At 42.3% G+C, this 24181-nt stretch overlaps 1 protein-coding gene across 6 annotated transcripts in view; it reads right to left on the bottom strand.

Moving 5' to 3' along the window:
* TCF20 (transcription factor 20) overlaps positions 1 to 24181 on the bottom strand; it is a 166638-nt gene that overhangs the window by 9788 nt on the left and 132669 nt on the right. For all 6 annotated transcript variants that reach the window (XM_079936122.1, XM_079936121.1, XM_079936118.1 and 3 more), the window contains exon 3: positions 4843 to 4936. In XM_079936122.1, the coding sequence (XP_079792248.1) occupies positions 4843 to 4936 (94 nt within the window). The remainder of the gene's footprint in view (positions 1 to 4842; positions 4937 to 24181) is intronic.

The raw sequence follows: 24181 nt of genomic DNA, 5'->3' as shown, positions 1-24181 counted from the left end.
ACTATTAGGAAGGGGAAACGCTGCAGGAGCCACAGATCCTCATGTTTCCATGGAGATGTCCCTGGTGATAAAAGTTTTCCCTTCGTTATGAACAGCTCTTTAAGGTTTGGGCAGCTGACAGTAAGGCAGAGATGAAAATGCCAAACTGTTCCTTACTCCATACAGAGATGGGGGACTCAAACTCAGGGACTTACTTTTATTGTAACTAGAAAGAAAGTCAATCAATGAATGCCTTTCCTGGATACAAAGATCCATTACATATAGAACAGAATTCCTGAGAAGACTGTGTGGGATAAATACAAGCATCAAGCTACACAGAGCAGTGCAGGCTTTGGGTCACTGTGACTCAGGTCATCCAAGAGACCAACAAAGACACGGTCACCTTGTTAAGCTGCTTCTTTGGTCCCAGCTCCGCATGGAGGAGCAGTTTGCAGCAGCTGGGACAGCAAAGCCAGAGGGCCAAGGCCCCGACCCAGACAGCCTTCCTCTCCCTGGATACTCGGCCACCAACTTCTGCCAAACAGAGACGTTACCAACTTATCTGGGCAGGCCATGCAAGGCAGGTTCAAACAGAGTGACAAGAAAGTCCTTTGCTTCCTAACACTCAGCTGGTAGAGCAGGCCCTGCTTCCCTGCTGGCGGTGCGTGCTAGAGGGCCTCCACTTGAGGGAGGAGAGCCCAGTACCTGTCCCGAAGAACCCCCAGAGCCTGGGCTAGAGCAGGGCGTTCCAGCCGCCAGCTGCACACGGCCATGGGAGTCTAAACGAAAGAAAAAGCTCAGTCCCTCATTCCCACTAGCCACCTTCCAAGCGCTCAATGGTCACACATGGCTTGTGGCTACTGTATTGGAGAGTACAGATCTAGAACATTCCCTCACTGCAGCAAGTTCTACCGAGCGACTCCACTCAACCCCTGGAGAAACTGTACCTGGAGGCAGGTGCCCCGTGTGCACACAGGGAGCACGCTCGCAGGGGGGACGAGGCACCTGCCTGCTGCTCACCTCAGGCTGCTGGGCAGAGCCTCCATGCAGGAGACCACCTCTCACCGCCCACCGACGGGGAAAGCCAATGCTTGCAGCATTCCCCACAAAAGACTTACACACAACTGCCGAAAACCCAGAACCTGACCATCTTCATTAAAAATCACGAAGCTTAAACTAGAAAAAGAAACAAAATGTTCTGAGGTAACCCTGGGCGGTATCATGAAAATGAGAAAAGGCAGTGGTTGGGCTTCTGAGAGAGAAGGATTTAATGGCTGTTCTATAGAACATGCCAGACCACGACCCAGGGTGAATTACTGCTCAGACTCAACAAGTAAACATGTAGAGGAGGACAGAGGATGGAAGGGACAGACTGAAACCCAAACTCCCTGAACTGACATTTCAAGGCTCTCTTCTTTTTTTATGTAATAAATTTATTTATTTATTTATTTATGGCTGTGTTGGGTCTTCGTTGTTGCATGCGGGCTTTCTCTAGTTGCGGTGAGCGGAGGCTACTCTTCGTTGGGGTGCGCGGGCTTCTCATTGTGGTGGTTTCTCTTGTTGCGGAGCACGGGCTCTAGGCACTCGGGCTTCAGTAGTTGTGCTTCAGTAGTTGTATCACGCGGACTCAGTAATTGTGGCTCACGGGCTCTAGAGCACAGGCTCAGTAGTTGTGGCGCACAGGCTTAGTTGCTCCATGGCATGTGGGTTCTTCCCGGACCATGGCTCGAACCCGTGTCCCCTGCACTGGCAGGCGGATTCTTAACCACTGCACCACCAGGGAAGCCCTCAAGGCTCTCTTCTTACTGCCCACTTATCCCTCTGGTCACATGGCACCCTGGCCACCAGCTGCCCTTCAGCACATGCAAACAAACTTTCATGAGTTTGTTTGGCATAACTTTGGCATAAGCGTTATCTTTCTGTACCTTTCTTTTTTTTCGTCACACTGTGTCGCTTGGCAGGATCTTAGTTCCTGACCAGGGATCAAACCCAGGCCCCCAGCAGTGAAAGCCCGGAATCCTAACCACTGGACCACCAGGGAATTCCCTTTCTTGTTCTTTTTAGCTGCACCCCCTACAGAAACCTGGAAAGAAAAGAGGGAAGAGGAAAGGAGGGGCAACGAGAAGGATGTGAAAGGCAGGGGGACACACTTAAGCAAACGTCAGGAGCGCTGGGAGGAAGGGTGGTCGAGAGGAACTCAGATTCCTCCCACGCCTGTCGGATCCGACTCCATGTGCTTTATGCCTCTGTACCTGCTCCCATCACCTGGTCAGCCACCAGGCCATCTGAGCACTCTTGTTTGTCTTCCCATTTTCTCTTCCTCCATCCTGACTGAAAGCATGAGAACCTGCTAGGTGAAGGTCTCAGACCCATCTGATGCTCAAAAAGTAACTGGTGAAAACAGTCAACAAAAAGCCAAAAGTCAGGAGGAAGAAAGAGGATTTCCCAGGCTGCTTGAAGCTCTGAGTCAGAACTCCAGTCTTCTGCATTGCTCATTGGATGGCACTTCTCAGACAAAAGGTGTCCTTCTTTCAACAGTTATTACACTGCAAAACACTGCTCTGATCATGTCTAGAGACCTGGAAAAAAGGTTTGACAAAACCCCACACCAGTTCACGATAAAAACACACAACAAACTAGGAATAGAAAGGAACCTCTTCAGTTGCGTCAAGAACATCTATGAAAAGCCCACAGCTATCACCATGATAGATCAGAAACAAGACAAGGATGTCAGCTCTTGCCACTTTTTTTTTTTGGCTGTGGACCATTTTTAAAGTCTTTATTGAATTTGTTATAATATTGCTTCTGTTTTATGTTTTGTTTTTCTGGCCTCGAGGTATGTGGGATCCTAGTTCCCCAATCAGGGATCGAACCACACCCCCTGCACTGGAAGGCGAAGTCTTAACCACTGGACTGCCAGGGAAGTCCCAGCTCTTGCCACTTCTATCCAACATTATCTAGAAGGTCTAGCCAGGCAACTAGGCAAAGAAAAGAAAAGGCATCTGATTGGAAAGGAAGAAGTAAAACAATCTACTCACAGATGACACATCTTGTATATAGAAATCCACTAAAAAACTATTAGAACTAATCAGTGAGTGGAGCAAAGTTCCAGGATACAAGATCAATACACCAAAATCAATTATATTTCTATACAGTCACAGTGAACAATCTGAAAATGGAATTAAGAAAACAATTCCATTTATAACCACACCAAAAATAATAAAATACTTAGGAATAAATTTAACAAAAAAGATGCAAAATGTGTACTCTGAAAATTACAAAACACCGTTGAAAGAAATTAAAAACTGAAGTAAATGGCAAGACAGACACCCCATGATCATGGGTTGGAGGACACACTATTTTTTTTTTTATAAGATGGTGACAACCCCTAACCTGATCTGCAGATTCAATGCAATCCCGCCCCCCCCTCAGAAATGGATAAGCTGATCCTAAAATTCATATAGAACAGCAAAGGACCCAGAATACCCAAAACAATCTTGAAAAAAAGGAACGAAGTCGGAGGATTCACACTTTCCAATTTCAAAATCTACCACAAAGCTACAGTAAACAAGATGGTGTGGTACTGGGGAGAGTCCAGAAATAGGTCCATACACCTATGGTCAACTGGTTTTCGACAAAGGTCATCGAATGAGAAAAGAGTAGTCTTTTCTACAAATGGTGCTGGGACAACTGGAATCCACATGGAAAGAAATGAACTGGACCCCTACTTCACACCACATACAAAAATTAACTCAAAACGGATCAAAGACCTGTGTAAGGGCTAAAACTATAAAACTCTTAGGAGAAAGCATAGGCATAAATCTTTGTGATTTTGGATTATGCAATGGCTTCTTAAATATAAGAAAAGCAACAAGCAACAAAGAGCATAAGTGGCAAAAGAAAAACAGATAAACTGAACTTCACCAAAGATGCTCAATATCATTAGCTGTCAGGGAAGTGCAAACCCAAATCACAATGAGATACCACTTCTTGCCCACTGGGATGGCCATAATAAAAAAGACATAAAAACAAGTGTTGGTGATGATGTGGAGAAACTGGAACCCTCACACACTGCTGGAGGGATGTAAAATGGTGCAGCCACTTTGGAAGACAGTGCGACAGTTCCTCAAACAGTTAAACATAGAGTTACCATATGACCCAGTAATTCCACTCCTAGGTTTATACCCAAGAGAAATGAAAACATTTAGTCCACACAAGGACTTGTCTGTGAATGTTCACAGCAGCATTATTTTGTATTATTATTGTATAATAATACAAAAGTGGAAAACCTAAACGTGCATCAACTGAAGAATGATAAAATATGGTATATCCTTACAATAAAATATTGTTAGAAAATAAAACCAATGAAGTACTGACACATGCTGCCATGTGGATAAACCAGAGAAACAGGAAGCTAAGTCACACGAAATGCATCACAAAGACCACATATTGTGTGATTCCATTTACATGAAATGGCCAGAAAAGGCAAATCCACAGAGATAGGAAGTAGATTAGTAGTTGCCAGGGGCTGGGGGTGAGGGAGAGAGACCACCAAAAGGTAGTAGTTTAAGACGTGATGAAAATGCTCTAAAATTAATTGTGATTGTGCTTGCACAACTCTGTGAATATAATGGTAAAAATCATTTAATTGTGCACTTAAATAGGTAAATCTTTTGTGAATTATAAAATTTATAAAAAATATCACCCCATTTAATTCCTTTTTATTATCTTCTCTGCATTCCTTCAGAATTTACAAACAGAACAAGGTCAGAAGAGACAAAAAGAACTATGAAGGAGAGAGAATCAAAATGTTATTTCCTACCCTTCGGATGCTCTGAACAAGGGTCTGTGGTCCCATCTTACCTGCGTCAATGGCACACGGGTAATGGTAACGGAAGGAGCAGCCTTTGTTGTAGCAGCCCAAGGTGGCGCCTGCCTCCTGGCAGTGGGAACATTTCTGGAAAGGAAGGAAGAAGTCAGGCGTGTCACCATCCCAACCTCACCCCTCTCCCCCAGGCCTTCCCCAGACCCCGTGGGTCAGACCTCAGCGCATGTCTCTGCGGTTACAGAAGTCTGGCAGCAGGACAGGCTGTCAATTTCTAACCACCACTCACTGACCACACCATGCAAGGGATCCAGCAGTAATGTTTTAGGCCAGGCCTTACAAATGTTCACAAATAAATCAAACAGCACAACACAGGCACCCAGCCCTGCCCTTGGTGTGCCCACTGTCCACCCACCTGTGAGCCTGCCTGTCCTTTCCTCAGTCCTCACCACTATGGTGAACTGCCTACAGATCTTGCCCATCTATTTCTGTTGTGGAAGTCTGGGGTAGGAGAAGAGGGTACGATAGTAGAGTTATATATAAACCTTTTAGAATTAAAAGTGGAATTTGGTTTCTAGTTTTTATTTTCGTAAGAAGATTTTATTTTTATTCTGCTTATCCCAAATGCCCAATACAAGTATATTTCTCTTTTCAGAAAATATGGGCTCCTGTGTGCAAACGGTATTTTTACACACAAATCCTATTTTAAAGGCACTAGGAAACCTGCCATGAATTTCTGGCTGAGACATTATTCTGTAATTGAGATGCTCCTCCTTCTTTGGTCAGGTTTTCGTAAAGTGGGGCACATCTCTATCATGTGATGTGGCTGCCATGATCGCTCAGTCCTGTGTCCTGTCAACAATAATCGTACTTGGAAAAACCACATTGGCCCTACTGAGGAAAGATGCAGACCCTTCTGGTGGCCGAGGACACACAGCTAAGGCTACCTGAATGATACAGATTCTGATTCTAGGGAATCAGATTCCTGATTCTAGGGAAAATAAAAGTGCTCCATAAGCCGTTACACTTGTGGAAAATGGCTCCCCAACACATACTACACACCCTTCCTGGGGCAAAGTGACCAAAGGGCACCCTTCCCTCTTTTCTCTTTTGCCTGGGATGTCAGCCTATCAGGGTCTGTGTGGCTTGCAGGCCTGCAGCAGTCAGGAATGCCTCACCTAGTGAAGTGAGGCCCACCTGGACGGTGCCATGGAATGAACACCTCCAACTCACAGCAGCAGGAGCAGGATGACAGGGAGCTGGATCAAGCTTCCCTAATGCTGATGCTGATGGAAAACCACACAGATGCCAGCAACAGCACAGCCCAATGCGCACCCTGAATCATGCGTCAGGCATCACCCGAATGATGCGGCTCATTTGGTCCTCATAACTACCCTGTGACATCCCCACTCTACAGATGAGGTTCCTAAAGCACCATAAGGGGAAGTAACCTGCTCCAGGTCAGAGCTGATCCCAGCTGACCACGCCTGGCATCCTCCAGAGGCAAATGCAGCAGGAACGGGGCTGTAAGACAGCCCTAGAAGACCAACATTCTTCTGGGTGCCGACAACCGGTAAATGTTTATCATGTGCCCTCATACCCTTGCCAAGAAACAAAAGACTACTTGGCCCAGAGTAAACCAAGGACAGTTGGCAGCTTCTCGGGCAGCCCTAGACTTTATCTGCTTTTATCAGTGCCACAGGGCACCTTCAGTACAAAGGTCTCACCATCAACCAGAGGGAATGAACATGGCTAATTTCTCAGTGGTCACCCACAGCCATTCCCATTACACCCCTTCTTCCTAAAGGAGCCCCGAACGGTCAGCCATCCGGAGGACTCATGCTCCAGGCCCTCCCCACGCCCCTGGGGGGTGAATCTCAGTGGTGGCCATTTAGGAATGGGTGTGTCAAGCATTTCTGGTAGTGAAGTCTGCAGGGAAAGGGACTTCTGGGAAAGTTTTGCTCTCTTAACAAGGACACAAGACAGAAAGGCAGGAACAGGTCATCTTCTCGCTCGACCTCTGTGAGAAGGAGATGGTGAGATCTGTAGCAACCATCTCGTCACCACAAGGGGACAGCTCTGAAGACAGAGCCCAACCTGCTGAGGGCTGCAGAGTGACAGGATGGAGAGAACCTGGATTTCTGTGACATGATTAAGCACTAAAGTAGCCAACCCCAGGACCATCCCATCTCCAGACTTGTTAAGGGGGAGGACACTTTTCTTAAAAAAAAAAAAAATTACCTTTTAGTTTAATTTTGTAACTTGCAGTCAAAATATCCTGACTGATACAGAAAGGGACCTAGGACTTGAGGCCCTGCTGTATAAGGTTAAGGATGTGGGCTCTGGAACCTAACTAACTCCCTGGTAAGTGATTCCACCACTGACCATCTTTGTGTTGTTCTTGGCCAAAGTCCTAAACTTTGTTTCTTCAAGCTGCAAACGTGGACCTGGTAATACGATCTACCTCACAGAGATATTGTGAGGGTTAAATGTGTTAATCCAGGCTTACAACAGTGGCTGGATCAAAAGCGCTCCGTAAATGTGACCCAAGATGACCATGTGCCAGACACACGACACAGACTGACGAACAGCCACCTGTGGAGCAGGCCTGTCATCACCCTCGGATCCGAACACTGTCCATTTCCTTCCTACCTCGGCACACACCCCTCTGCCCCCGGGAGGGCTTCTCAAAGCTTCTTGCCCTGAACCAGCCCACAGGCCCCATTTTTCTCATCAAGAAAGCAAACCCATCCCTCCCCAGGAAATCACATCACTAAAATGATGCATGCTTCTTTCAATTAAAAAAGCACAACTAACTTACTATATTACTTCCAGAGGAGAAAGACCCTGTATGACCTATTAGGTAGGGCCTTAGAGAAAGGACCTTAAAGAGTTTAGGTCAGTGGTTCTCAAAGTGTGGTCCCTGGACCAGCAGCATCAGCTGGGAACTTGTTCGAAATGCAAATTTTGGGATTCTGGGAAGACTGTAGAGTAGTAGCACTGGGAATCTGTCCCCACACCTGGAAAAATAACTGCACTGGCAGAATCTGTCTGATGTAACTGCTCTGGAGCTCTGGAGTCTGTTGAAGACCTGCAACTTCCAGGGGAGATGTGAGTGGTAAACAGCAGTTAATTCTGCCCATCTCCCACTCCCAGCCAAGTGGCAGGCAACCTAACTATACAAGTTAAGGAACTACGAAAAGAAGAACAAACTAAACCCAAAGCTAGCAGAAGGAAGGAAATAATAAGGATTAGAACAAAAATAAATGAAACAGAGAACAGACAGAGAATAGTAGAGAAAAACCCAAGTGGGGACATTACTATTGATTCTACAGAAATAAAAAGGATTATAAGAGAGTACTATGAGCAACTGTACACTAGCAAATTGGATAATCTAGATGAAATGTACAAATTTCCAGCAACACAAAACCTACCAAGATTAAATCACAAAGAAATAAAGATTTGAATAGATCTATAATTAGTAAGGAGATTGAATCAGTAGTCAAAAAGCTCCCGAAAAAGAAAAGCCTTGGACCTGATGATGGCTTCACTGGTAAATTCTACTAAACATTTAAGAATGAACTAATACCAGTCCTTGGGAAACTTTTCCCAAAAACTGAAGAGAAGGGGACATTTTCAAAATCATTCTACTGAGGCCAGCATCACCCGATACCAAAGCCAGAAAATGGTGTGTGCACACACACAGAGACACACACATACACAGACACAAAAACCCTACAGACCAATATCCTTTATGAACATTGATGCAAAAATCCCCAACAAAACACTAGCAAACAGAATCCAACAGCACATTAAAAGGGTTATACACCATGACCAAGTGGGATTCATTCCTGGAATGCAAGGATGGTACAACACACAGAAATCAATGTAATATGTTATGTCAACAGCATGAGGGAAATAACTACATGCATGATCACCTCATTATATGCAGAAAAAACACTTGACAAAATTTAACACCTTTTATGATAAAAACACTCAACAAACTAGGAAACAAAAGACGTATATGAAAAACCGACAAGGATTATCATACTCAATGGTGAAAGACCAGTGGTGTTTCTTTTAAGATGAGGAACAAACAAGGACACTTGCTTTCACCACTTCTATTCACCATAGTACTGGAAATTCTAGCCATAACAATTAAGAAAAAAAAAGAAATAAAAGGGGTCCAAACTGGAAAGAAAAAGGTAAAATTATCTCTGTTTGAAGATATGATCTTATATGTAGAAAACTCTAGAGATCACAAAAAAAACAAAAAACAAATACCTTGCTAGAACTAATAAATGAATTCAGCAAAGTAGCAGGATACAAAGTCAACACAGAAAAATCAGTTGCATTTCTGATTCTCAGTAGCATCAAAAAGAATAAAATACTTACGAATTAACTAAGGAAGTGAAAGACTTGTACAATGAAAACTACAAAACACTGCTGAAAGAAATTAAAGAAGACATGAATAAATGGCAACACATCCCATGCTCATGGATTAGAAAACTTACTGTTATTGAAATGTTTACAAAGTGATCTACAGGGTGACCTTACAGAGTCAATGCAATCTATCAAATCCCAATGACGTTTTTTGCAAAAATAGAAAAACCTATCCTAAAATTTATATGGAATCTTTTTTTTTTTTTTTGGTTGTGCCGCACAGCTTGCAGGATCTTAGTTCCCCAACTAGGGATCGAACCCAGGCCCTTGGCAGTAAAAGCACAGAGTCCTAACCTCTAGACCGGCAGGTAATTCCCATGTGGAATATTAAGGGAACCTGAATAGCCAAAACAATCTTGATAAAGAACAATGCCGGAGGACCCATACTTCTGATTTCAAAGCTTACTACAAAGCTACAGTAGTCAACAGTGTAGCACTGACATAAATACAGAGATATAGACCAATGGAATAGAATAGAGAGCCCAGAAATAAACCCTTCCGTATATGGTTAAATGATTTTTGAAAAGGGTGCCAAGATCATCCAATGGGGAAAGGACAGTCTTTTCAACAAATGGTGCCGAGAAAACTGGATATCCACATGCAAAAGAATGAAGTTGGACCCTTACCTAACAGCATATATAAAAATCAACTAACAAAGGACCAACGACCTAAAATGTAAGACCTAAAACAATAAAACTTAGAAGAAAACATGAAACAAAAGTTTCATGACATTGGATTTGGCAATGATTTTTTGGTTATGACACCAAAAGGCCCACATAACAAAAAGTAGACAAATTGGACTTCATGAAAATTTTAAAATGTTGCGCATCAAAATACACTAGCAACAGAGTAAAAAGATAACATACAGGATGGGAGAAACTACTTGAAAATCATATATCTGATAAGGGATTAATATCCAGAATATACAGAGAACTCCTAAAACTCCACCAAATAACAACAACAACAACAAAAACCCCAACCAAAACAAAAAACCCAACCCATTTCAACAATGGGCAAAGGACTTGAATAGACACTTCTCCAAAGGAGATATACAAATGGCCAATAAACAAAGGAAAAAATGCTCAACATCACTCATCATTAGGGAAATGCAAATCAAAACGAAAATGAGATACCACTTCACACCCATTAAAATAACTACTATCAAACAGAAAAGAACAGTGTTGATGAGGATGGGGAGAAACTGGAACACTTGGGCACTACTGGTGGGAATGTAAAATGGTACAAACACTATGGAAAACAGTATGGCAGTTCTTCAAAAAATTAAAAATAGAATTATCATATAATCCAGCAAGTCCACTTTTGCATATATATCCCACCAACATGAAAGAAGAGTATGAAAAATATTTGTACACCCATGTTCACAGCAGCATTATTCACAATAGCTAATATGTGGAAGCAACTCAAGTGTCCATCGATGGATGAACGGCTAAGCGAAATACGGTATATGCATACAATGGAATATTTTTCACTCTTAAAAAGGAAGGAAATTCTGACACATGCTACAACCTTGAGGACACTGTGCTAAGTGAAATAAGCTAGTCAGCAAAAAACAAATACTATATGACTCAACTTATATGAGGTATCTAGAATAATTTAATCATAGTATAATGGTGGCTGCCATGGTATGGAGGGAGGAGAAAGTGTGGAGTCTTATTTAATGGGTATAGAGTTTCGGTTTTTTTTTAAACCTGCACACAGATTTTTTTTAATATTAACTTATTTATTTATTTTTGGCTGCGTTGGGTCTTCATTGCTGTGCGTGGGCTTTCTCTAGTTGCGGCGAGTGGGGGCTACTTTTTGTTGCGGTGCGAGGGCTTCTCATTGTGGTGGCTTCTCTTGTTGCAGAGCACAGGCTCTAGGCGTGCAGGCTTCAGTAGTTGAAGCACACGGACTTAGTATTTGTGGCTCCCGGGCTCTAGAGTGCAGGCTCAGTAGTTGTGGCCCACGGGCTTAGTTGCTCCGCGGCGTGTGGGATCTTCCCAGACCAGGGCTGGAACCCGTGTCCCCTGCATTGGCAGGCGGATTCTTAACCACTGTGCCACTACTGAAGCCCTAGAGTTTCAGTTTTACAAGATGAAAACAGTTATAGGGACATATGGTGGTGATGGTTACACAACAATGTGAAGGTATTTAATACCACTGTGTAATTAAAAACTATGTATTGGGTTGGCAAAAAAGTGCCTTCGGTTTTTAAGTAAAAATAAAAGACACATTTTTCATTTTCAACAAGAACTTTATCGAACAACAAATGCTCCCTTTTGTTCCACTATCTTCTGCCATTATTCAGGCAACTTTGTGATTCCATCTTCCCAAAACTTTTTATCTTTTTGAGCAAAGAACTGTTCCAGGTGCCTTTTACAGTCTTCCAGGAAACTGAAATTTTTTCCATTAAGAGAATTTTGTAAAGACGGAAATAAATGGAAATCCGAAGGTGCAATGTCTGGTGAATACAGTGGATGAATCAGAACTTCCCAGCCAAGCTGTAACAGTTTTTGCCTGGTCAGCAAAGAAACATGCGGTCTTGCGCTATCCTGATGGAAGATTATGCATTTTCTGTTGACTAATTCCGGATGCTTTTCGTCGAGTGCTGCTTTCAGTTGGTCTAATTAGGAGCAGTACTTGTTGGAATTAATTGTTTGGTTTTCCGGCAGGAGCTCATAATAGAGGACTCCCTTCCAATCCCACCATATACAACTTCTTTGGTGTGGTTGGTGGTGGTTCATTTCGCTTGCCCCACGATCTCTTCCATTCCACATTATTGTACAGTATCTACTTTTCATCGCTTGTCACAATTTGTTTTAAAAATAGAATGTTTTCATTACATTTAAATAGAAAATCGCATGTGGAAATATGGTCAAGAAGGTTTTTTTCGCTTAACTTATGTGGAACCCAAACATCAAAGCAATTAACATAATCAAGCTGGTGCAAATGATTTTCAATGCTTGATTTGGATATTTTGAGTATGTTGGCTATCTCCCGCGTGGTATAACGTTGATTGTTCAAAATTAAAGTCTCAATTTGATTGCTATCAACTTCAACTGGTCTACCTGACCCTGGAGCATCATCTTGTGAGAAATCTCCAGCACGGAACTTTGCAGACCACTTTTGACACGTTCGATCAGTCACAGCACCCTCTCCATACACTGCACAGATCTTTTTTTGCGTTTCAGTTGGGTTTTTACCTTTCTTGAAATAACAAAGCATAATATGCCCAAAATGTTGTTTTCTTCCATCTTCAATATTAAAATGGCTACACAAAAATTCACCAATTTTGATGTCATTTTTTAAATCCATTCTGATGCAATAGCTGTCATGATACAATCTAACAAAACTGTTTCGAATGAAGTTAAAGACAACCAAGCGCTACTAGAGCCATCTTACGGAAACAAACAAACCTTTTGGCCAACTCAATACTTAAAAACGGTTAAACCTACAGCTACTAACATCATACTCAATGGTGAAAAGCTGAAAGCATTTCCTCTAAGATCAGGAACAAGACAAGGATGCCCACTCTTGCCACTTTTATTCAACATAGTTTTGGAAGTCCTAGCCACAGCAATCAAAGAAGAAAAAGAAACAGAAGGAATCCAAACTGGAAAAGTAAAACTGTCACTGTTTGCAGATGATATACTATACATAGAAAATCTAAAGATGCTAACAGAAAACTACGAGAGCTCATCAATGAATTCAGTAAAGCTGCAGGATACAAAATTAATACACGGAAATCTACTGCATTTCTATACACTGATAACAAAAGATCAGAAAGAGAAATTAAGGAAACAACCTCATTTATCATCTCATCAAAAAGAATAAAATAGGGAATTCCCTGGCGGTCCAGTGGTTAGGATGCCACGCTTCCACCTCAGGGACACGGGTTTGATCCCTGGTCAAGGAACTACAAAATCTCACATGCTTCATGGCACAGCCAAAAAAAAAAAGAAAAAGAACAAAATACCTAGGAAAAAGCCTACCTAAGGAGGCAAAAGACCTGTACTCTGAAAACTGTAAGATGCTTATGAAAGATATTGAAGACGACACAAAGAGATGGTAAGATATACTGCTTTCTCGGATTGGAATAATCAATATTGCTAAAATGACTATACTATCCAAGTCAGCCTACAGAGTCAATGCAATCCCTATCCAATTACCAATGGCATTTTACAAAAAACTAGAACAAAAAAATTTTAAATTTGTATGGAAATACAAATAGCCTGAACAGCCAAAGCAATCTTGAGAAAGAAAAATGGAGCTGGAGGAATCAGGCTCCCTGACTTCAGACTATACTACAAAGCTACAGTAATCAAAACAGTACTGTACTGGACCAAAAAAGGACATATAGATCAATGGAACAGGATAGAAAGCCCAGAAATAAACCCATGTACCTATGGTCAATTAATCTACGACAAAGGAGGCAAGAATATAGAATGGAAAAAAGACAGTCTCTTCAGTAAGTGGTGCTGGGAAAACTGGACAGCTACCATGTAGAAGAATGAAATTAGAACATTCTCTAACACCATATACAAGAATAAACTCAAACTGGATTAAAGACCTAAATGTAAGACTGGATACTATAAAACTACACTAGAGGAAAACATAGGCAGAACACTCTTTGACATAAATCACAGCACTATCTTTTTGGATCTGCCTCCTAGAGTAATGGAAATAAAAACAAAAATAAACAAATGGGACCAAATTAAACTTAAAAGCTTTTACACAGCAAAGGAGACCATAAACAAAATGAAAAGACAACCTACAGAATGGGAGAAAATATTTGCGAACAATGTGACTGACAAGGGATTTCCAAAATATACAAACAGCTCATACAGCTCAATATCAAAAAACCAAACAACCCAATCAAAAAATGGGCAGAAGATCTAAATAGACATTTCTCCGAAGAAGACATATAGATGGTCAACAGGTACATGAAAAGATGCTCAACATCATTATTAGAGAAATGCAAATCAAAACTACACTGAGGTACCACCTCACTCTGGCCAGAATGGCCATCATAAAAAAGTCTATAAATAATAAATGCTGGAGAGGGTGTGGAGAAAAAAGAACCCTCTTGTACTGCTGGTGGGAATATATATTGATACAGTCACTATGGAGAACGGTATGGAGGTTCCTTAAAAAGCTAAAAACAGAGTTACCATATGATCCTGCAATCCCACTCCTGGGCATATATCTGGAGAAAACTATAATTCAAAAAGATACATGCACCCCAATGTTCACTGCAGCACTATTTACAATAGTCAAGACATGGAAGCAACCTAAATGCTCATCAACAGATGACTTGATAAAGATGTGGTATGTATACACAATGGAATATTCTCAGGCATAGAAAATAATGAAATAATGCCATTTGCAGTAACATGGACGGACCTAGAGATTACCATACTAAGTGAAGTGAACCAGACAGAGACAGACAAGTATCATATGATATCGCTTATATGTAGAATCTTCAAAGAAAAAAAAAAAAGAAGATAAAAGTGAACTTATTTCCAAAACTCACAGTTACCAAAGGGGAAAGGGGGGGTGGGGAGGGATAAAAAAGGACGTTGGGATTAACATATACACATACTATATACAAAATAGATAAACAACGAGGATCTACTGTATAGCACAGGGAACTATATTCAATATTTTGTAATAATCTATAAGGGAAAAAAATCTGGAAAAGAATATATATATATATATATATATATATATATATGTATAACTGAATCACTGTGCTGTACACCTGAAACTAACATGATATTGTAAATCAACTATACTTCAATAAAAAAACAAACAACAAAAAAACAGTTAAGGGGCTTCCCTGGTGAAACAGTGGTTGAGAGACTGCCTGCTGATGCAGGGGACACAGGTTCGTGCCCTGGTCTGGGAAGATCCCACATGCCGCGGAGCGGCTGGGCCCATGAGCCATGGCTGTTGAGCCTGCGCGTCCGGAGCCTGTGCTCTGCAACAGGAGAGGCCACAACAGTGACAGGCCCGTGTACCACAAAAAAAAAAACAAAAACAAAAAAAACAGTTAAGATGGTAAATTTTATGTTAAGTGTATTTCAGCACAATAAAAGAATTTAAAAGATAAAGAAATCCAAATTCTCAAGCCCCATGTCAATGTGCAACAAATCTCCAGGCAATTCTGATGCTCCAATACAGTTTGAGAACCACTGGTCCAATTTCAACCCCCCAACTTTTAAAAATTAATTAATTTTATTTTGGCTGCACTGGTTCTTCATCGTGGCATGCGGGCTTCTCTAGTGCAGTGTGCGGGCTTAGTTGCGGTATGTGGGATCTTAGTTCCCGAACCAGTCATCGAACCCTGGCCCCCTGCATTGGGAGCGCGGAGACTTAACCACTGGACCACCAGGGAAGTCCCGTCAACTCCCCAACTTTTTAGATGAGGAAAAACAAAGACCCAGAGAGATGCTATGACTGGCTGAGGTAGGATTTCAGAATTCCTGGGAGCCATTTAGTGCTTTCGCCATTATACTTCTGTCCCCGGCAGACTAATGTAGACAGTGGGGCATGATAGGCAGAACTGACTCCCAAAGATGTCAAAGATGTCCAACTTCATCCTCAGAATCTTTGCCTCACAGCAATGGGACTGTGCAGATGGGGAGGGTAAGCTGGATTATCAGGTGGCCCCAATCTAATCACATGGTTCCATAAAGTAAAAAACCTCTCCCAGAAGTATCAGAGCTGCAGGCTTTAGGGAGATGTAATGATGAAAGCAGGGTCAGAGAGATGCAACACTGCTGGATATGAAGATGGAGGAAGAGGCCATGAGCCAAGAATGTAGAAGTTGGAAAAGACAAGAAAAATTCTTCCCTAGAGCCTCCAGAAAGGAACACAGCCCTGCTGATGCCTTAATCTGAACTGTAAGATAACAAGTGTGTGTTTTCAGCCACTGAGTTTGTGGTAATATGTTACAGCAGTGATAGAAATCTAGTAAGTGGGGATTTCCTGAGAATCTCACAGTAAGAGAAGGGACCGTTCATTTTCCTGTTACATCCCTCAGTGTAACAAGCTTCTCCCTCATGGAAACCCCCACAATTTCACTCACTCTTTAGTAGGCATCAGGCTTGTCTGGCATCAGATTAGTGACACTGCAACTGGAAGGGACACTGGGTCTGTCTTCAACACATTTTTTTTTTCTGGTTCAAAAAGAGGCTAGAAGCAAGGTGACCTGCTGAAGATCCCATAACTAGAAGTACCAGAACTTAGAACTAAAGCCTCTTTTCTTCTGAACCCCAAGGTTCAACCATTCTTTATACCACACTGTGCTGCCTTCTAGTCCCCTTCATTTACTCAACTATCCAACATTTGAAAAGTACTTCCTACATGCCAGGTGCCAAAGACAATATAAAAACTTACCTGTATAATAGCTTCTGTTTCTATTCACCCCTTCTATCCTAAAATCAATACCCAGGCCAGTACCATTTCCAACTGGATTTTTTGTTCTTTAGTTTTTACCTGAAGAAACTATGTATACTACCACTCTCCCATAGTGCAAATAATTTAATAAAGTCACTGTACAGCTAAATGTCCTTTGTTTTTGACGCCACTGTTGTTACAAGTTTAATGATATTTATCTCCAGGAGAGATAAGTCCACACAATACTGTTCCCCACACAAGTGAGACACACAGTGGGACTTTTCAATCATGGTTTCTAAATCAAAGTACTTTTTACAACAAGCAACGGTCCAATCATCTCAACAGTGAATCTTTCGTTTATTTAGGGGGGAATAAAGGTTATTTTTAAGCCACTGTGCATTTCTTGATACTGTAAATCTTGGGAAATACTGGAGGTGGCAAATTGCTGGAGCCGAATCACCTAAAAGCAGTTTAGTTCATATCCAAAGGAAGCTCTGAGGGAGAATTTTGCATGCCTCTTCATTTACAGGAATGTCTTTCCTATGAGATGTAACGGCGACCTGAATAGTCGCTCTGCTTAACGAGCATCTCTGAGCAGCCTCAGTGCACTGAAGCATTTGGGTCAGGGTATTGTTAGTGTTGATGATGATCAGTTCCGTTAGAGCTTTAAAGATCACAGACGTTGCCACTACTGTGCCCAAGATGGCTTTTAGCCAGCACTGCACACACTTCTGCTCGTGCTTACAGTATTAACTTTTTCATGTCTGTCCACCCTCCACACCCCCCAAACTGCAAGACTCATTCTTGTATCCTCAGGGCCCGGCACACTGTAGGAACTGTTAATGTGGGCTGATGGAATGAACGCGATGCCTGACACACTTGAGAATGTGGAGATAACTAACGAGAACACTCTTCAACATGAGTTTAAAAGCTGGTGCTAGTAGAGCATGGAACATGTGGAACAAGGTATGTGTTAATTTTTGGCCACCAGCAAGATCTTCCTTTTCCTTTTAATTATGCCTTCCATATCTAGGACAGAAGCCTCTGCCGCCGAGCGGTCTACTCCAGCCACGTGGCAGCGACACAGTCTACCTGTAAAGAGCTGCCCCCTTTACAGGTAGAGCTGCCCTGGGAGCAGCTTTCTTTGAGGCAACTCCGCACCCTGTCGATTTTCTTTCAAGAGCACTTCAAGGTGTTGGCCAAAGCAATACATATAAAACCCTCTATGTTTTGGGTTCTTGCTTCCTTAGAGTTAATCTCTTTATGTCCCCTGAAAGCTCACGAGACCAGCTGGAAAGTTCTGCTGCTGTTTGCCATTCTCAAGACCTGGAAGAAGGGATTGGCACCAGCCTCTGGAGCCCACACCACAGCCCAGAGCACCACTAAGGCTTCAGAGACCCCCTCAGCGGGGAGAGACACCCAGTCAGTCCTTCCACAACCATTTACTCAGTGCTACGAGAAGTATATATTTTAAAGTAGCATCTATGTCCCATAGCTGTTCCAGAAAAACCATTAAATCTTAAAAAATTATGATGATACTAGTTTAAATGCCATCAGTCGTGTCAGCAGCATTCACTGGCTAACGGCTAACTGTGCCTCAAGACAAAAGCTCCCGGTCTGACTGGCTTTTCAGAATAAACATGGATGGTCTAATGTAAATACTACGCTCGTGTGAAGCAGCACAGGGGCCAATGGAAAGAGAACCTGAGGGTGTCAGCTCTTGCATGAAAGCCAAAAAAGTCACATCAATTTTATCATCTGCAAAATGGGGCTAACAATACAGCTGACCCTTGAACAACTCAGGTTTGAACTGCTGGGTCTTATACGTGGATGCTTTTCAATAGTAAACACTACAGTAGTACACAGTCCGTGGTTGGTCGAATCTGCAAAAGTGGAGGAACCGAGGGTATGGAGAGCTGACCTATCAGTTATACTCGGATTAATCCCCGTGCTGTTCAAGGGTCAACTTTGTTTTCCTTCCTCATAAAGTTGTTCGAAATAACTGTGAGAGTGTTTTATAAACTAGAAAGAGTTATATAATTGTTAGGGCTTACATGTCTTTTTTTTTTTTTTTTTTTTTTGGCCACACCGTGCGGGAAGCAGAATCTTAGGTCCATGACCAGGGATCAAACCCGTGCCCCCCTGCAGTGTAAGCACAGAGTCTTAACCACTGGACTGCCAGGGAAGTCCCTATAATGTGTCATATTTTTGGCAGTTACTGATGTCAAAATTAGAAAACATACCAAGTAGATTCTATTAAATTAAGACAAACTAAGTTTAAAAATTGTTTTTTGGAACTAATTTTTTTCCTTTAGAATACTGGCTGAAACAAGCAGACCCTGGGTGGTCCTGAGCATCTGCTGTCAGTCTTTTTGTAATTTGAGTTGCTGTGTGTGTTTCAACAGTATTTCACCTCTGAGGGAGTTGTATGGACAGCTCTTGGCCAAATCTCTGAACACTGCCTCTCTTAGCTACTATTCACTATTACTTTCATTTTATTTCCCCTCCTAATTCTATCCTTGAACAATACAGATTAATGGGAAGTATTTTTACTGTTTTGTGAATCACTTTTGCATTGGAAGGAAAGGTTTTAAATAAACAAGGAGAGGCTTCCCTGGAGGCACAGTGGTTAAGAATCCACCTGCCAATGCAGGGGACACGGGGTTCAAGCCCAGGTCTGGGAAGATCCCACATGCCGCAGAGCAACTAAGCCCGTGCGCCACAACTACTGAGCCTGCGCTCCAGAGCCCGTGAACCACAACTACTGAAGCCCACAGGCCTAGAGCCCGTGCTCCGCAATAAGAGAAGCCACCGCAATGAGAAGCCCGCGCACTGCAGTGAAGAGTAACCCCCGCTCTCTGCAACTAGAGAAAGCCTGCGCACAGCAAGAAAGACCCAACACAGCCAAAAATAAATAATAATAAAATCTAACAAACAAACAAGGAATAAAAACAATCGAGTACAAATTAAACACTAGCAGGGGGTCAAAAGCGTCCAAAGCTGAGCAAAACCAGAGTGAGGAAAAGGGCCCTGCGGGCTGGCCTGCTGTGCCCTGTAGGTACTGCCCCTGCCTGTTTGATGACGCTGACTCAGGTTGTCTGCACCAGTGTCACCTGCCACGTGCTCCTAGCCACAGTTCTCCCAGCCTGTCCCCACCCTTGTTATGCAACCCCTCACTCACGTTAGGATAATCTACAATAATTTCCACCTCTGCTTCTGGACCCCTCACGATGAGGGGCCGAGACCCAGCCGGTGGCACGGTTCCTCACAACACACCCAGAGCCTAGCGGCTCATCTTCTCTGCCTCCAGGATAGAGTCATCTGCTTCCCCTCAAAACCAGGAGAGGAAACACACATGCACAACTTTCTTTAATCCAACTGTCATCTTTTAGATATAAAAATCTGGGATAAAATTACTCATTTAGATTCCCATTTTCCTCCCATAAAAACCCCAGTCAAAAAGTGGTTCTGCTGCTGACCCTGAAAAATATTAGCTTCTTTGGGAAAGCTTTTCAAACCACATTATAAACATATAAAAAATGTCTTTGTGGCTCAGTGGGAGTTGAGGGGTGACTGGCCCTGGAAGTGGAACAAAACGCATGACAGCATGACCAAGGTCAAAATCTAAGTGCGGCTGTTCTGGCAGCGTCTCCCAGCTGCATCCCTGGCCTCTGTTTCGATCCACGAGGAAAAAGCCTGTTCCCTGAATTTGTACTTGTACTGTCTTTGTACTTGCAGATGGGTTTACACTGAAGTTTTGATGCTTTGAATTAGGCTACAAGGTTTGGGATTAAAGGACTTTTTTTCTTCATTAACAATGTCCTTTCTTGTTTTTCTGTACTTCATCTGCCAAACAGAGGAGGCCAGAATTTACCCACAACCTTGAGCACATGAAGAATACATTCAGAGTGCACATGCCTTTCTACGATGGATTTGTTCACTTTACCATTCAGCAAACAAATAATGAAAACTTATTAGGTCTAAGATGCAGCTGGGGAAGGGTGTCTTTTCTCTAGACGATTCTATCCCATCTCTTTTTTTGTTGTTGCTATTTTACAAATCTGGACTTTCACACGTTAGGTGCACTGGAAGTAAGGCATCTGTTGTGCCTCCATGATAGGTGAAGGTGAGTAACCACTGGTTAACAGTAAAAAGCCAGGCTGGTGCTTCTTTACAGAATCACGAAATACAAGTTATCCTACTGAAAATGAAGAAAGGATTTTGATTTCCTAATGAGCTGTTCTTGGGACTTTTAATTTGCCTTATTAACATGTCAATTCTGAGTTTACAGCATAGAACTGCAAAGTCGAGAAAATGGAGACATGGGCTAGAAGAAAATTAATAAGAACCCAATTAGTTTGGTCTGTGTCGGCTCAAGTTTTCTCTATTCCTTATCTTTCCCTCTAATATCCTGGTTTCTCTAAAGGTTGTAAGAGACCATATGATCAAAGTGCCTTTGATTCTCGGTGGTCTTTGCCTTGATATTTAAGTTTTCTTAAATGGTATCAACTTCAGAAACGTAATCATCTTTCCTTCTTATTCATTCAACCAATTTTACCTGCCTATGTGCCAGGCAAGGGGGCTGAACTGAAGATCAAAAGTCTGCCACTGGGGAACTTATGGAATGGTCTGTAGGTAAGACACCAAAACTGTGATGTGTTAAGAGGTAAATAGTACTTTAGAGCTTAGAGGTAGTATCCCTGACCTAGTGAGGCAGGTCAGGAAAGCATTCAGATGTCAGGGCAGAAGGAACAAACTGCCTTGCAGGAACAAGCACTCAGGGTGTGGAGAGCTGACACAGTGGGGCAGGATTCTGAAGGCGCAGAGAGCTGGTGAGCAGGAATGTGGGGTCAAAGATGGCCTGTTGTTGGGTGAGGCATGTCACAGAAGAGTTTGGGTACGGGGGTTTGGGGGTGGAAGTGCATACAAGAGGCTGCACTTAGAGATCTGGAGATAAAACCAATAGGACTTGGTGATAAGCTACAGCCACGGGGGTCTGAGATGTGTCTCGTGAGCCCTAGGTGTGTGTGGCGTTAAGTGGCGGGACCCTCACTTGGCAGGCACAGTGGAAGGGGAGCCCTTCCAGCATCTGTGCAGCAGGACTCTGATGAGGAGAGGACACAAGTGGCCCCTGCTCTAAAAGCTACTTACTCTGAGAAAAATTCCATTTAAGAACACAATGTTGTGGACTTTGAGCAATATCTCAACTAGAATGATGAGGAAAGAGTTTAATTTCAAATGACATTTTCTGGGTAACTGAAGGCAAAACTAGAAACCCTTTCTGGAACACATGAGTCTACACTATTTTGAATTGAACTGATTATTCTCTATTGCCTCAGAGTGATGATTCTATTATTAGGAATACTCTTGTAAGATACTAGGTAGAGACTAGGCTTTTTTTTTTTTTAAATCAAAGTGACTCGGAGGTATAACTTAAAACTTGCTTTTCAAAATAAATCTCTGCTATCAAGCTTTTTTCCTTATCATTTTCTTGTTTATCCTAAAGTGGAGGGGAGAAAACAATCCAGTTAAAGACATGTTCCAGTCGTTGCTGACATCTCCTGGATTTGCGTGCCTTATATTCAGTGGGCTCTTTTTCTTGGTTCCTGCCTCAAATATGGGCAGCCTAAAAAGAGACAAAGACACAAAAAGAGAAAAATGGAGAGACAGCTGGGTTGGAGAGGAGGCTCTGGGTTCCTTCCTGGGGTGGAGCTGTCCAGGGAAGTGGCAGTGGAGGTGGACCAGTCCAGGGAAGTGGCAGTGGAGGTGGACCAGCAGCAGGGGCTCCACAGGAGACAGGAGACCAGCGTCCGGTCCTGCCTCCTCCGCTAGACCAGCCTGGGCCAGTTAATTAATTTCAGCCTCAATTTCGTCTCAACAAACTGGGAACAGTACCCAGATGGGAAAAAAGGAGGAGGGTGGAGAATCTTTTAAGAAAATCAATGAGGAAAACAAACCAAAAATCCCCCCAATCAACCCAGAATGTGCTCGACGGTGAAGGAGAAGAGTATTTTTTAAATGACGTGTAGGGTATCCTAAGACACTCTGTATAAAAACAGAAGGGATGGGACTTCCTTGGCAGTCCTGTGGTTAAGACTCTGCACTTCCACTGCAGGGGGCATGGGTTCAATCCCTGGTTGGGGAACTAAGATCCCACGTGCCACGTGGCCAGGAAAAAAAAAAAAAAAGATTAAAAAAAGAAGTAGGGAAAATGAGGGCCTAGCAGCAATCCCAGGATGGCCTCCTGAACAGCAGAGACCTTTGGGCTTATCTGCAAGGACACAGGAAGCTGGGGATGGCAGTGCAGGCGTCCAGGAGGAGCTAGCTTGTAAAACAATCCACTACTAATGCTTACACCCAGCAATGTCGCCACTTTCATGCACTTGTTTTGAACATTTATCTTTTTAATACAACAGCATTTTTTTAATAGGACAGGCACAGTATTTAACGACTTTTTAAAAATGATGATAATGTTCTCTAAACATGTATTAGTACAGGTACTAGTCATTATTTCTACCAAGGTGCTCACAAAGCTTAAAGTTTTAATGATCACATATGGAATGAACTTCAAACATGGATATGGTGGGCACAGATGCTGGCCATTCACTGTGGGTTTTAAATATCCTATAATTCCTGGTCTAATTCTCATTCTCCTGGGTTAACAGTCTTCAGATTCAGCAATAACAAATTTACAGAGGCAAAACCAAAGCAATACAAAGCAATATCCCAGATAAAATGTATCTACCTGCCACAATTACGTTAAAACCAGTCTTCATCCCTGCCCCCCTTCTAAAATATTAAAGCATTATAAAAGAAGACTTAATCATTTTTCTCTTGATCTTAAAATGTACATTGCTATGTAAATGCATATTCTTCATAATTCCACTTACAAGAAAGTCAACACAGGCCTCACTAATGATGTTTCTTTGGCTTAACCAGACTTTGGTTTTTTCCTGAAACAGTTTGCATTTTATCTAACTCACAGGTACATATATTCCATTAAAACAACTGTAATCAGAGGTTTTCTTTTACAGCTGGAGAAGAAAGCTGTAACTCTGTTGAGAACATTATATATCTTGTCTGAGGGGAGTTTCCACATGGTAGGAAGAAAAGGGATGTGTGCCCTTTAAGAAGTTAGAAAGGAGGTTTAAGGCAGTAATTAGCATGTTTGCTCTGAATAGCAGCTGAGAACCTGAGAAAGGCTAGCTCAGCAGGAGGAGGAGCCCTGTGGCAGCCCTGTGAGAAGAAAGAGAACAGCTTTCTCTAAGTGTACAGATAAATGCTTATAGACAGAGTTTAAAACACTGAAATTTAAGTTGTACACGACTACATACTAGTTTAATTTTTTTACCCTTTGCTCAAACAGTGGATTGGCCTACAAGGAGATATGATTGCCTTTTGCGCTTTCTGAGTCTAAAAAGGCATCTTTTTTTTTTAAACATCTTTATTGGAGTATAATTGCTTTACAGTGGTGTGTTAGTTTCTGCTTTATAACAAAGTGAATCAGCTATACATATACATATATCCCCATAT

This window comes from Stenella coeruleoalba (genome assembly GCF_951394435.1).
Source record: "Stenella coeruleoalba genome assembly, chromosome: 11".
Lineage (NCBI taxonomy): Eukaryota > Metazoa > Chordata > Mammalia > Artiodactyla > Delphinidae > Stenella > Stenella coeruleoalba.
The sequence above is the reverse complement of the archived record's forward strand: the minus strand, read 5'-3'. Positions and strand labels throughout refer to the sequence as shown.